Source organism: Ruditapes philippinarum, unplaced genomic scaffold, assembly GCF_026571515.1.
Source record: "Ruditapes philippinarum isolate M1 unplaced genomic scaffold, ASM2657151v2 ctg809_1_1_1_1, whole genome shotgun sequence".
Classification (NCBI taxonomy): domain Eukaryota; kingdom Metazoa; phylum Mollusca; class Bivalvia; order Venerida; family Veneridae; genus Ruditapes; species Ruditapes philippinarum.
The window spans coordinates 48,144-61,334 of record NW_026855838.1 but is presented as its reverse complement, the minus strand read 5'-3'; the positions used below and the strand labels follow the sequence as shown (position 1 = coordinate 61,334).

Here is a 13,191-nt window from a genome sequence, read left to right as displayed (position 1 = left end):
ATGTATAATAATACTTCCCATCAAATGGTTGATATAGGCATAATTTTGGCTTTATACAATCACAAGAGAGAGAGAGTCACTCATTAGTTGATTACATTTAACTTATCCAATAAAAATGGTTCAGATTACCGCCTACGTGGTCGAGGGGTTAGAGTCGTTGACTTCTAATCCACTTACCTCTCTGGCGTGGGTTCGATCCCCAGAAGATACTTTCGTAGTTTAGCGCGGAGGAAGGTAGTCTAGTACTGGTGTAACTCTCCAGGAACAATGGATAGGAAACTACCCGCCTATATGACTGAAATACTGTTGGAAAAAGACGTAAAATAAACCAAACAAACAAATATAAATGGTTCAGGCTCGATTTATAATACTGTCCTAGACTTGGTTTATACACAATTATTTTAGTTTGATTGTGTAGACAGCTATAAGCTTATTGCCACACTTTCAAATCCCTTCCCTGACCCAACCAGTACTGAGCATTGAGTGTAAAGTTTCTTGCTTAAGGAAACAACAACTTGCCTCTAACGGGCTTTGAACCCATGCAGCTAGCAATCATTAGTGCTAGATTTGTTTATTGAGTTTGGTTATTTTTGCCACTTCATGATGAGATTAATGTTTTAGAAATTTTATTTTATTTTTAACAGCGGAGAATATTTGTATTGACGTCAGGCCAGATACATCTGTTGTAGTAAAACTGACGGACTTTGGCTCATCAAGGCTACCACAAGAGCCGTTGAAATTTGTGGGTTTGACACCAGAGTATATGGCTCCTGAACTTTGCAAGATGTTCCTGCAGTCACAACAGTAAGGGCATAAATGTTTAAATTTTAGCTCCAGTTTTCAAAAGTATTGATGTTAATTTTATATGGCACAAATTTAGTGATAGCCAGGTCACAATTTATTATTTTAAGTTAAAAAATATTAAGAAAAAAATGGCTGAGTGGCAAAGGTTGTTTACTTAAATTAATTATTTGCCGATTAGACAGTGTTTGAAACTTTCCAGGGACTGTGGATATTTTCATGTGAGGAAGCTATCTAGCTAGTTTCTTGAAGCTTGGTGGTTCTACTTGGGGATCTGCTTCACTGAAGCAATGCACAGAGGGGAACTGAGGTTTTTCACCTCTGGTAAGGCATAAATGATTGTGTGTCAGTGCAACTTAAACACACTCCCAACCCCCTACCCAAAATTTGAAAAATGAATTATTAAAAAAAAAAATTAATAAATTGAATTGTTTGGGAGAAGGATATGGTTGGAATGTTTGTTTTTCTGTATAGGAATATAAAAAAATCATTTTGAATTTAAACTGTCATGGCTGAAATTTTAAATTTTGATTTGTGACACACATAATGGGTTTCAGGTCTTTTTCTTTAACACTTTAATCCAATTGTCTTGATCATTATTTTATCAGATCGGCACTAGATTTTGGCCTTACAGAAGAGGATATAACTGGAAAAGTAGACACATTTGCCTTCGGACTTGTGATCATGTACCTGTATAAAGGGTACCATATTCTTGTCAAGGTCATTAATAACGGGAATACAAGCTACGATGGAGTAGATCAAAATACAAGAAAACTGATGCACATGAACTTAATGGCACTGGTGAGATTTTTTATTGTATCTACAGTTCAGGAGGATTTGCTATAATGTCCTTTGTTTCAGACAAACTTTGTCAAGATATCAATATAGATATAAGATATGAAAGTAATTCTGTCTTTCTGTTTCAAGTTTTATACCAAATTAGCTTACCAAGTTAAGTCGGGTATATAAAGTGATTGCATATATATATACCTTGTTTTAAGATGCATTTGCTTTTATGACCCACCCCATAGTTAAAGTACCCAAGGATATTTACTGTGTCTCCCTTGTGAGAAGTGCCTATATTTATTTCCCATCCATGGGAGAGGAAGTTTACAAAAGATGTTTTCAACCTATTATTACAATGTAATTGTATTTCTCACCCAAATATATAGTCCATTTATTTTTTTGTATGAATTCAATTATTTTTGCAGATGGCTGACAATCGCACAGAATTTGTGCACAACCTGATTCCCGACGAGTGTGACATTGACATGAGAGATCTACTGTTGAAGCTTACACGACACCAACATCAGGATCGTTACAGTGCAAGACAGGCTCTTGACTACATTGAAGGTAAAAGAAGAACGTTTGATAAATGTGAGCATGGTGAAGGGGACTAGATAAAGCAAGCTAGTTATAATATGTCACAAAAACAATGCTTGAAGTGGGTATATAATACCTAATTAGGGGTAGATATGATAGAAAGTTAAGTAACATGAAAAGTTTTGTAGCTGTGGATGTTCAAATAATATATTTTTGGGGGAAAAGAGAGAAAATAATATTATTAACATTATGTTGGTCATCGATTATTTGATATTATGTTGGTAATCATTTATGATAAATTTGTTTCTGTAATAGATAAGGAAAGGAGAAATAAGATGACAACAAGACCAGAGCAGAGAGAAAGAGAAGTGTACAATCCTCTTCAAGGTCAGGTGCCAAACATTTTATACTGCAACATGGATATGGAAATACCAGGTACAGTATATCACTGTCAGAATTGTAGTATTTTATTTTACATTGAAGGTTATATGAGTTGACAGGATTATAAATGGGTTATATGTGGCAGTTGGGGTGATATAGCCAACAACTAAGTATGCCTGTAAGATATTTGTAGTACTGCACTGTTGCAGAAAAATAGTTAGATTTACAGAATTTGTGCATATAGATAATACCAGGGGTTTCATTTTTATCTGAGGCAACAGATGCACAAAAGAAAATAACCGATTTTGCCAAGGGCCAATGGTGATACTTTAACATACAGGCAGAAAACACAACGGTTTTTAACAGCATTTTAACTGATGGTTTGGATCGCCACTTGGTTAATAATGAAAACCCTGAATATGTTAAGAGTCTCTCAGCTTGTAATCAATTGTTTCTCACAGCTGTGGGTTCAAATCCCATCAAGAACCTAGGATTCTTTCATGTGAAGAAGTTATCAAGCTAGTGTAGAGAATGTTGTTGGTTCGACTTCCCTTTATACTGTAAATAGGCAGGAAGAGATACCTACATTTTTCCTTCGTATGACCTTTACATAGCAAATGTGACTTTAAAACCCAACCGATCATGGGGCATTTATAAAGTGTACTAGTACTAGTAGTAAAAAGGGAAGTGAATAAAATACAGAAAAGAATATTGTAAATTTTTTACCAAATTTGTATAACATGAAAAAAAAAGGTTTAAAGATTCTTCTTTTGATATCGTAGACAGATTGCAATAAAATAATTTTCATTTCAATTTTGCACTTTGCAGAAATAGCTGAAGATTGTATGGAAAGCGAGAATGGCCCAGTGAAGAACAAAACGAAGGATGCCCTACGCATGAAGCTGAACCCTTACAACAGGGCTGACAAGAAGGGCAACAAGTTAGGAAGTAGCAAGACAACATGTCCTCAGTCACCGATGGATGAGATGAATGATCTAAGAGAAGGAATAGCCAGCAAACAGATGCCAATGACTCCAATAATGGAGTTCCAGGATCTAAGTCTTGGTCAGTGTTTGCCGGAGACAATTGTAGAAGAAGATACAAGCTCAGTCTCGTCGGTATGTATGAAAAATCTGCTTTAAAAATTCATATGATATGATCTTGTTGGGGTTAGCATGAAAGAAAAATGTATATTAAGTTGGTGAGATAGTTTACAGAAGCTTGATATGCTTATTGTCTGCCTATGAATGCCTGAAATGTCGCCAGGGACTTTGTACTCTATCAGTCTGGAAGCTATCCAGCTAGCTTATGGTATGTCAGTGTTTCTACTTGGATGCCAGTTTGCACTTGAAATAATGAACAGAAGAGCAAACTGATGTCTTCTTCCAACAGGAAAGCTGGAAAGTTGCCATATAAGCTTTACAGTATTGGTCGACTTAAAATCCAACCAAACAAAAAAAAGTACCTGAAATAATGCTTGAATACTGATACTGAATTTTCCTGGAAAGTGACCATATGACTGTAACAGAGTTTGATCACTTGTAAATTTGTCAGATACGTTTAGGCTAAGCTCAAAATAAACTGTAAACTGTTTCTATTGTAGATGACAGAAAGGAATGCTCCAATAACTCATCCTTCAGAAGCAACTGATAGCGTGAGCCAAGTGCCACAGCAAGCCCAACAAGTACCAGCATTCAGTGGTGTTGGACCTAGCCAACAAGTGCCGGTCGGATTTAATTGTATCAGGCCTACGGTTAGACCGATGGAAAATGACAATATTGTCTCTCTTAGTGGTAAAGGAGCACAGTACTCCATTGCAGCACAGCAGCCGCAAGTATATATACCACAAGTAAGTATGACTTTATATTTATATTTTATTGAAGAACAAGTATTATGGATCAGTACATGCATACCCTATTAAAGAAATCTTCGTGATCATTCATAAAAATTAAATTTGGTTTAAAGCATTTATTATGCCCCCATTTCGAAGAAAAGGGGGTATATTGCTTTGCACTTGTCGGTCCTTTTGGTCCCGTCGGGCCCGGGGGGGACCAAGGGGGGGGGGTTTCCCGGTGGAAAACTAATAAGGGAACCCTCAGGCCCTAGGAAATTCCCAAAAACTTGGGGAAGGGGATTTTCATGAACCAGGTTGATGACCTATTGAATTTGGGGAAAGGGGTCAGGTAAAGGGGGGTTTCCCCTTTGATTTAAAGTAAGAAAAAAAGGTTTTCCGATCTTTTTTAAACAAAAAACCCTTAAAAAGGCCTAGAATTCAAATTTGGGTTTAGGGTTTTGATTGGTCATGCCCAAAAGTAGATGACCCCCTATTGATTTTGGGGTCAAAGGGTCAAAGGTCAAAAGGTCACATTGACCTTGTAGCAAAAACGGTTTTTCCGATCAATAACTAAAGAACCTTTAAGGGCCTAGGAACTTCAAACTTGGTATGGTGATTGGTCATGATCAGTAGATGATCCCTATTGATTTTGGGGTCAAGGGGTCAAAGGTCAGGTCACATTGACCTTGTAAGCAAAAACGGTTTCCAAAATTCAATAACTAAAGAACCTTAAGGCCCAGGAACTTCAAACTTGGTATGGTGATTGGTCATGATCAGTAGATGATCCCTATTGATTTTGGGGTCAAGGGGTAAAGGTCAAGGTCACATTGACCTTTTGTAACAAAAAACGGTTTCTGATCAAATAGCATAAAGAACTTTAAGGGGCCTAGGAACTTCCAAAACTTAGTAGGGTGATTTGGTCATGATCCAGAGATAACCCCTATTGATTTTTGGGGTCAAGGGGTCAAAGGTCAAGGTCACATTGACCTCTTGGTAAAAACGGTTTTTCTGATATCATTAACAAAAGAACCCTTAGGCCTAGGAAAACCTTCAAACTTGGTATGGTGATTGGTCATGACCAGCCAGATGACCCCTATTGATTTTTGGGGTTGGGAAGGGGTCAAAGGTTAAGGTACAATTGACGCTTGTAGGTAAAAAACGAATTTTTCCGATCAATAACGAAAGAACCCCTTAGGCCAAGGAAACTTCAAACTTGGTATGGTGATTGGTCATGACCAGCAGATGACCCCTAATTGATTTTTGGGGTTAAGGATCAAAGGGTCAAGGTTTTCACATTTGACTTTGTAGGTAAAAACGGTTTTCCCCCCGATCAAATACAAAATACCCTTAGGCCTAGGGACTTTTCAAACTTGATATGGTGATTGGTCATGACAGTAGATGACCCCTATTGATTTTAGGGTAAGGGGGTCAAAAGGTCAAGGTCACATTGACCTCTTAACCAGGTAAAAATGGTTTCCCAGATCAATAACTAAAACCCTAAGGCCTAGGAACTTCAACTTGGTATGGGTGATTGGTCATGGAACCAGTAGAATTGACCCCTAATTGATATTGGGTTAAGGGGTCAAAGGGCAAGGTCACATTGACCTTGTAGTAAAATGCCTTTCAATCAATACTTAAGAACCCTTTGGCCTAGGAACTTCAAACATGGTATTGGTGATGGGCATGACCAGCAAAAATGACCTATTGATTTGGGGTCAAAGGGGTCAAAGGTTCAAGGTCACATTGACCTTGTATGTTAAAACGGTTTGCCGATCAATTAACTAAAAACGCTTAGGCCTAGGAACTTCAAACTTTGTATGATGATTGGTCGTGACCAGCAGATGACCCCTATTGAGTTTTGGGTCAATGGGTCAAAGGTAAAGGTCATGACCAGTAGATACTTGATAACCCTTATTAATTGTTTGATCACTGGGTCAGAAGACATGCATAATAACCTTTTCACATGACTTATTGGCTGCTGATAGGGGGCATACATGTTTTACAAACATATCTTGTTTAAGCTAGATTGCGAAACAAGTTCTTGCAACTTATATTAACCACTTTCGATTGTGCTTCCTGGAACCAACCAGTACTGGTGTCATATGAAGAAACATGGTCGATACCCGAGTAGGGCTCGAACCAATGACCTCCTGGTTTAAAGCAGACACCTTAACCACTAGGCCACCGCTCCCCTTAAAATTGAAATGTTATTCAGGGAATAAATTCTGCAGCTAAGATGGATTTTTTCTCTATATTTGTAGGAACTGATACAGAAATTATTGGTGAAGAAAATGATGGAGAAATTTGTCAAGGATCAGCAGGCAATGAGAGCACAATCAACAGTACAGCCAGAGTTTCAACAAAGAAGGGTGGTGAAAACAGAGCCAAACGTTCAGCCAGAGGTTATAAACCTGGACAGCTTGACAGATGAAAGCGGCCAAATGCTGGCTGGTGTGAAAACTTTTGGGAATAGTCCAATGCAAATGGAGGAGGAGGAGAGTAATGGGCCTGCACTCCCAAAATTTTCGATGTTCTCGTAAAGTGGACTGATCCGAGTTTAGTTCAGCCACAGTGACTATATTAGTGTATTTCAAGATAAGAAATAGTTTGACACTTTGTAGAATGACATTTTTTGTTTTATGTATTTCTATGCTTTTGATTTTTTGTGTTTTATTTTACTTTGATTTGCTTCTGTTTTTTGTATGAAAATTAATGTTTTCTTTTCTTTTTTAAAAATATAAATAGGACTATTAGCAAAAATTCTTATCTTAAAAAAACTGCTGAAATTACTAAAATGAAAAAAATGAATTTCATACAAAAAAATGTTAAAGAAAAGTTTTGTTTTGTTGTTTTATATTACAAAGAAAAAGTACTTATATACATGTACAAATTGTTTAAAAAAATATGATATCAAAAGGGAGCTTAATCTGAAAAGCAAAGAAAAAAGTCTGTATTTTGTCATACTATGATTCCTATTTATATATCTTGCCTAAGTAACGTGTTTTGGGGGGAGTGAAAACAGATTTTAAAGAAAAAAATTCATAAAAAGAATAATATTTTGAAAATGTTGAAAAAAAAAACATTTATTTTTTTTTATTATTATTTTTTTTACAATACACATAATCAAAAGGTTTGAGCCCTTTAAGAAAATTTTAATTGAAAAAAAAAGGATAAAAATGAATATGAACTGACCAAAAAAAATGCTATGAGACTTAAATGTGAAATGTTATAAAAGAATTTATCAAAAAGTACAAAAAATTAAGTGAACAATAATATATAAACAGTAAAAATTCTTTATGTAATATTAAAAGTTTTATTGCATGTACAATCATATGTGTATTCATTCATAATTTGCGTAAATCTATAAATTTTTCTTTACTTTTTCTCATATTTTTCTTTTAACAGATTTGAGTTTTTTTCGTCTGTTTCATCTAACTGTTACACCTGTATGCTTCATTTTTAAATTTGAATTCTTTAGTACGAGGACAGAGGTACAAGAAGTGGACACTGACAAGGTGTTTGTCATCATTTCAGTTTTTAGCATCAACACGTAATATGATATTGAAGGAAATAAAACTTAAATTATAAAAAAAATGAAGAAAAAAGGAAACCTACTGATAAACATTTATTTTTTGTTCTCTTTATTTTTTCAGACAAATATTTTCGTTCATGACACTCTCTATTTTCATTGAAGCATTTCTTGTTAATTAAGGTCATGTATTGTTGTTTGGATCATGTATAAAGTTATGTTTTCTAACAGCTGTGCCATATTTGTCAATGTTTCACATTTTTATTACCATTTTACAACTACAAATTTATGTGTCATCCTGAAATTTATGAAATCTCATGGGGAGAACAAAAAAAGTAAAAAGTTAAAAAACGATAAATCAGTTTTGTTTCCTAGTAACATGAAATCTTCGTGACACAAAGGTTATGATTTAGAAAAAGTGTCTACTGGTAAAGTTTGCCTGACTTGGAAGGAGGCTTTTTCTTATGATTTGTTTAGCTTTAGATCTGTTATTATTTTCTTTTTGTCATTTAAGTAGAGCGTTATTATGAATTTATTATTTCTTATATATTGACTCAAACACATAAAAAAACCCAAAAACAACAACAATATAAATTTAAAAAATATAACAAATATAACAAAAAAAGAAAGAAAAAAACAATTAATTTCGACAATAGACATTATGAACATCGCTTTTGTCTTCATTTCATGGAGATGTTAAAATGATACTTAAAACAGAATGCGTTTTTTTGGAGGGAGGGGGGAAATGGTTTTTATTAACTACACAATGTATGAACTTTTGATTTGTAATGTTTAACTTCATAGTGTATAGGGATTTGGAGAAAAAAATACAAAAAAATTATAAAAATGAATGAATGAGGAAGTAAAGATATTATTGCATCTTCAACTTTCTTATTTTATATCTGACTATAAAAAAAATTTAAAAAAGAAAAAAAATGTATATTAAAAAAGAAACAAGAAAAAAAAATCCCAAACAGTACAACCAGAGTTTCAACAAAGGGTGATTAGATTACTCCTTGTATTAGAATAGACTCTATTTTGCTTAGTAAAAAATTTTTTTGGAATATATTGCACAACAACATTTGTGCACAAATATATTAAAATAAATGTGAAAAAAACAACACCACCCATCGGCTGCTTATTTGTGTTATGTATAGGAAAAATAGAGAAAAAAAAGAAAAATAGACATATAAAATATAAGAAAACAAGAATGCTTGAATATTATTTGCTCTATGTATATGTTTGCAGAAAATTTAAAATTGAAAAAAAAAATGCAAAATTGGAACTAGATTTGTAGCATTTATATTTCATATTACTCAGTTGCTGGAAGATGCAAAAATATTTTTTGTATTTGTATGAGTGCTTGTATGGAACTAACATGCTTACATATAACACATTGTTTTACCTAGTGTTACAGTGTTACTTCATATAGTCAAACTTTTGAAAGTAAACCATTTTTTGGGAAAAGGAAAAATGTTTTCTTTGGGAATGGAAAATTAAGTAGTGTGTTGGGGGGAGGGGGGTAAAAATGGTCTTATGGATGTTGAGACACAGAAAAAACTGTTTTTTTGGGAAATGGAAAGAAGTAGACTGAGGGAATCTACAGGAAATAGAAAACCTACTTTTTGACAGATGGTCTAAAAACAAATAAATTTGCTTTATTATCATTTAAAAGGGGCGTATATTTTGTAAATATCATCATACATTCTATAGACAAAAATAAAGTAATTAGTGACAAAATTAAAAGGTAAGAAATGAAGCCTTTAGGGATAATTCGAAACATAAAAATAAAGTCTTAAGTGACGAAATGAAAATTTTGAGTTTGCATTTAAACGTTTGACTGTGTTTATGATTTTTTGACACATTTTGTGAGGTAAAAATATAATGAATTGTGGTTATTTAATTTGGGACCAATCTGTTGTTGAAGTTTCAGTTTCATGTCTTTATGATCATAGATAAAGAAATATATACAATTGTTAAAAGTTATATTTTAGACTGCTTTACAGCTGAAGCGTTTAAGTAAACAGTATTATTTATATATGAAAATAACAAATCTCTATGTAGTTTAAAACTATGTGAATTGTAAATATAAGCTTTCGAATAAATGAGAGAACAAATGAAAAAAAAAGTTTCAGTTTTCTTTCTATGGTATATACATTGTAGTTGAAGTAAATATTTAAACAAGTGCCCGGTTTGAGCCGGGTGATGCTCCCCGAATAGATTTTGGACACAGGAAAGTACACCTGTTGTAGTTTCAGAGTTATGGCCCTGGAAAAAGTTCAAAGTGCAATAATTCCAAAATTAGGCAAGGCAGAGTTACTGTTCTTTGCACTGCACTTCTAATCACTGTGATCTATCAACTTACAAAGTATCTTGTTGATATCTCTTATGGTTTCCGAGTTATGTTCAGGACAACTTCAAAAAGTAAAAATAAACAAAGGGCAATAACTCCAAAATTAGGCAACGCAGAGTTATGATTCTTGTGCACTGCACATCTACCCATTGGGATATATCTACCTACAAAGTTTAATGTTGATATCTCTTATAGTTTTACAGCTATGTCCAGTACAAGATTTTTCTAAAAGGGGAGATAATTAAAAAATGAGGCTTAACAGAGTTATGGTTTTTTGCACTGCACTTCTACTCCATGAGATCTATCTACCTACAATGTTTCATCTTGATATCTCTTATAGTTTTAGAGTTATGTTCCGGATAAAGTTCAAAGTGTTAAAATAAACAAAGGGCAATAACTCCAAAATGAGGACAAAAAGAGTTATTGTTCTTATGCACTGCACATCTACCCATTGAGATCTATTTACCTACAAAGTTTCATGTTGATATCTCTTATAGTTTTAGAGTTATGCCCCGGGCAAGATTTTTCTATAAGGGGGGATAATTAAAAAATGAGGCTTAACAGAGTTATGGTTCTTTTGCACTGCACTTCTACTCAATGAGATCTATCTACCTACAATGTTTCATCTTGATATCTCTTATAGTTTTAGAGTTATGTTCCGGACAAAGTTTAAAGTGTTGAAATTAACAAAGGGCAATAACTCCAAAATTAGGACAAAAAGAGTTATTGTTCTTATGCATTGCACATCTACCCATTGAGATCTATTCACCTACAAAGTTTCATGTTGATATCTCTTATAGTTTTAGAGTTATGCCCCGGACAAGATTTTTCTATAAGGGGAGATAATTCAAAAACTGAGCAAAATAGAGTTATCGTTCTTTGACACTGCACACCCCCTCAATTCCCTCTACCACTGTTTGAAGTTTAAAAAAGACATTACAAGACAACGGACGGACGGACGGACAGACGGACAAGGCGCCGACTAAATGCTCCCCCGAAATTTTTCGGGGAGCATAAAAAGGGTCTCCAAACACCATCTCTTGTGATATTGCTGGAAGACCTTGGGTTGTATTTAATTATATTACACATTGCACTGCAAAATCTTAATTTGATTACCAGTTACTTAAGACAAATTTGTAAAGTAATTGATTAGATTTCCATAATTTTTTTCAGATGTAATTAATTTAACTACACACTGAATTTTATGATCAATTTTATTTTTACCACAACTTTGAAGTTCCATGAAAAACATAAATTCATTAAACATTAAATTCCCTAATTGTTTAAAACATATTTCTGTTTATAAATTTATAAATTAATGAATGTATAACATTACTGTAGTTACAGATTTTGGCTAATAACAAAAAGTTGTAAAATCCATCATCTAAATGAAAGCCATATATTTGGTCTTAGTAATATAAAAGTTATATTTAATGTATCAAAATTGAACTTTGGTTGTGATCAGCTTTAAGAACTGTATTAAACATTTTGTTATGAATGCAATTGCTCATATTGAATGGACACTTTTCTACAGCTACAGGCTATATGTATTGCAAAAGAAGAAAAAAGAAAAGCTATACTCATTACCGATATTTGAAATTTCGCACAATCACTCGGAAAAAGATGTCCGCTACATGAAATACAGAAATAATTACGGGTCAATTACCTAGATAAAAATGTGACCGCTAGAGTGTACAGTCTTAAAAAGTGCACGAATATTGAGTCCCTTTGGAGGCTAGTGGTTTTAAAATGTGCTTAATAATGAAAAAAGTGCTTAACAATGAAAAAAGTGCTTAAAAGTCATTGAATTTGATTACTTTCTTAAAAAGTGCTTAAACTCGCTGCAAATGTTTTTGAAAATGATTTAATCACATGCATAATGTTGGAAAAAATCGACAGTTTACAAAAGAAATCCCCCAAAAAAAACAAAAATCCAATTTAATAACAGTGACAATGATTTAATTTTCTGGTCATATTAGAATAATTTAGCTGCACTATACATGAATACATACATACATGTATATATTAAAACCTCACATAATAATTATACAATATATGTTATAATATATGCGCAAAAACATTTGCTTGAAAAAAAAGGGAAAGTGTGCTTAAAAAGTGCATGAATATTGGCTTTGAATGTCTGTACGAACCCTGCTTGTGAACTATCTGCACTTGAAATAAGCTCAGATAACTCTCAAACGTTCTCAGTGGCCACTTTAATAGCCTATCATGCAAAGTAATCTGCTATGTAACCTAAGCAAACAAGTATTGGTAACCACGTTCAAAATACGTTTCTGACTTTATCTTTATCGTAAGTATGCGAATTCTATTCTTTTACATGTAAATATTGAATCTTTTAATGAAAATGTTATAAACGTCTAGAAATTTTTATAACATATAAATCTTAGTATGGGTTCCCTTAACATTGATCGCACATTGAGACGACCTTGTTAATGCACACAGCACATGTACCGATATAACAATAAGATAAACAAAGACATTAGATCTCCTATTATTAAGTTATAAAATTTAATGAAGTATATGCTTGCTCATATGGCCTCTTTTCTGGTGGCGAGGGTAAACAAACTTGATAATCGATGAGATGTATTTTGTTTAAAGATAGTATAGCGTGAAAACCCAAGTGTTACTATTTTAAGAGTTGGGAAGTAATCGGGGATTTTTAAAAAGAAACGTAAGTTTTGTTTTCTTTTCTTTCTTTCCTTTTTTCAATTTTGGTTTAAAATGGATACCAAGTTTTTATCTATCATGCTTTTGATGCTTACATATTAATAATTAAGGTACTGATATATCTTTAAATAGGTTTTTACTTACCAGATCTAGATAACACGCCCATTTATAGTCAAAATATATTGACATTCTGAGATATTTTCGTTTTGGGACAGAATCTCGTATTTACGTAGAGGTGAGATATAGCATAATATCTCGTCGCGCAGTACAATTAAGGCCTCA

General features: G+C 33.5%; 1 protein-coding gene across 2 annotated transcripts in view; it reads left to right on the top strand.

Annotated features, from left to right (window-relative positions):
- The window catches only part of LOC132744558 (uncharacterized), a 41,811-nt gene that overhangs the window by 13,698 nt on the left and 14,922 nt on the right, over positions 1-13,191 (top strand). Inside the window, exons 8-14 of one of the 2 annotated variants that reach the window (XR_009627715.1) lie at positions 645-804; positions 1,410-1,602; positions 2,013-2,154; positions 2,440-2,559; positions 3,334-3,623; positions 4,109-4,354; positions 6,601-8,203. Coding sequence is in view for 1 of the 2 variants with exons in the window: in XM_060733311.1 (XP_060589294.1) it covers positions 645-804; positions 1,410-1,602; positions 2,013-2,154; positions 2,440-2,559; positions 3,334-3,623; positions 4,109-4,354; positions 6,601-6,879 (1,430 nt within the window). In the remaining variant the exon portion in view is untranslated. Of the gene's footprint in view, positions 1-644; positions 805-1,409; positions 1,603-2,012; positions 2,155-2,439; positions 2,560-3,333; positions 3,624-4,108; positions 4,355-6,600; positions 8,319-13,191 lie in introns of those variants that run through there. The other variant, XM_060733311.1, reaches the window with a different exon arrangement.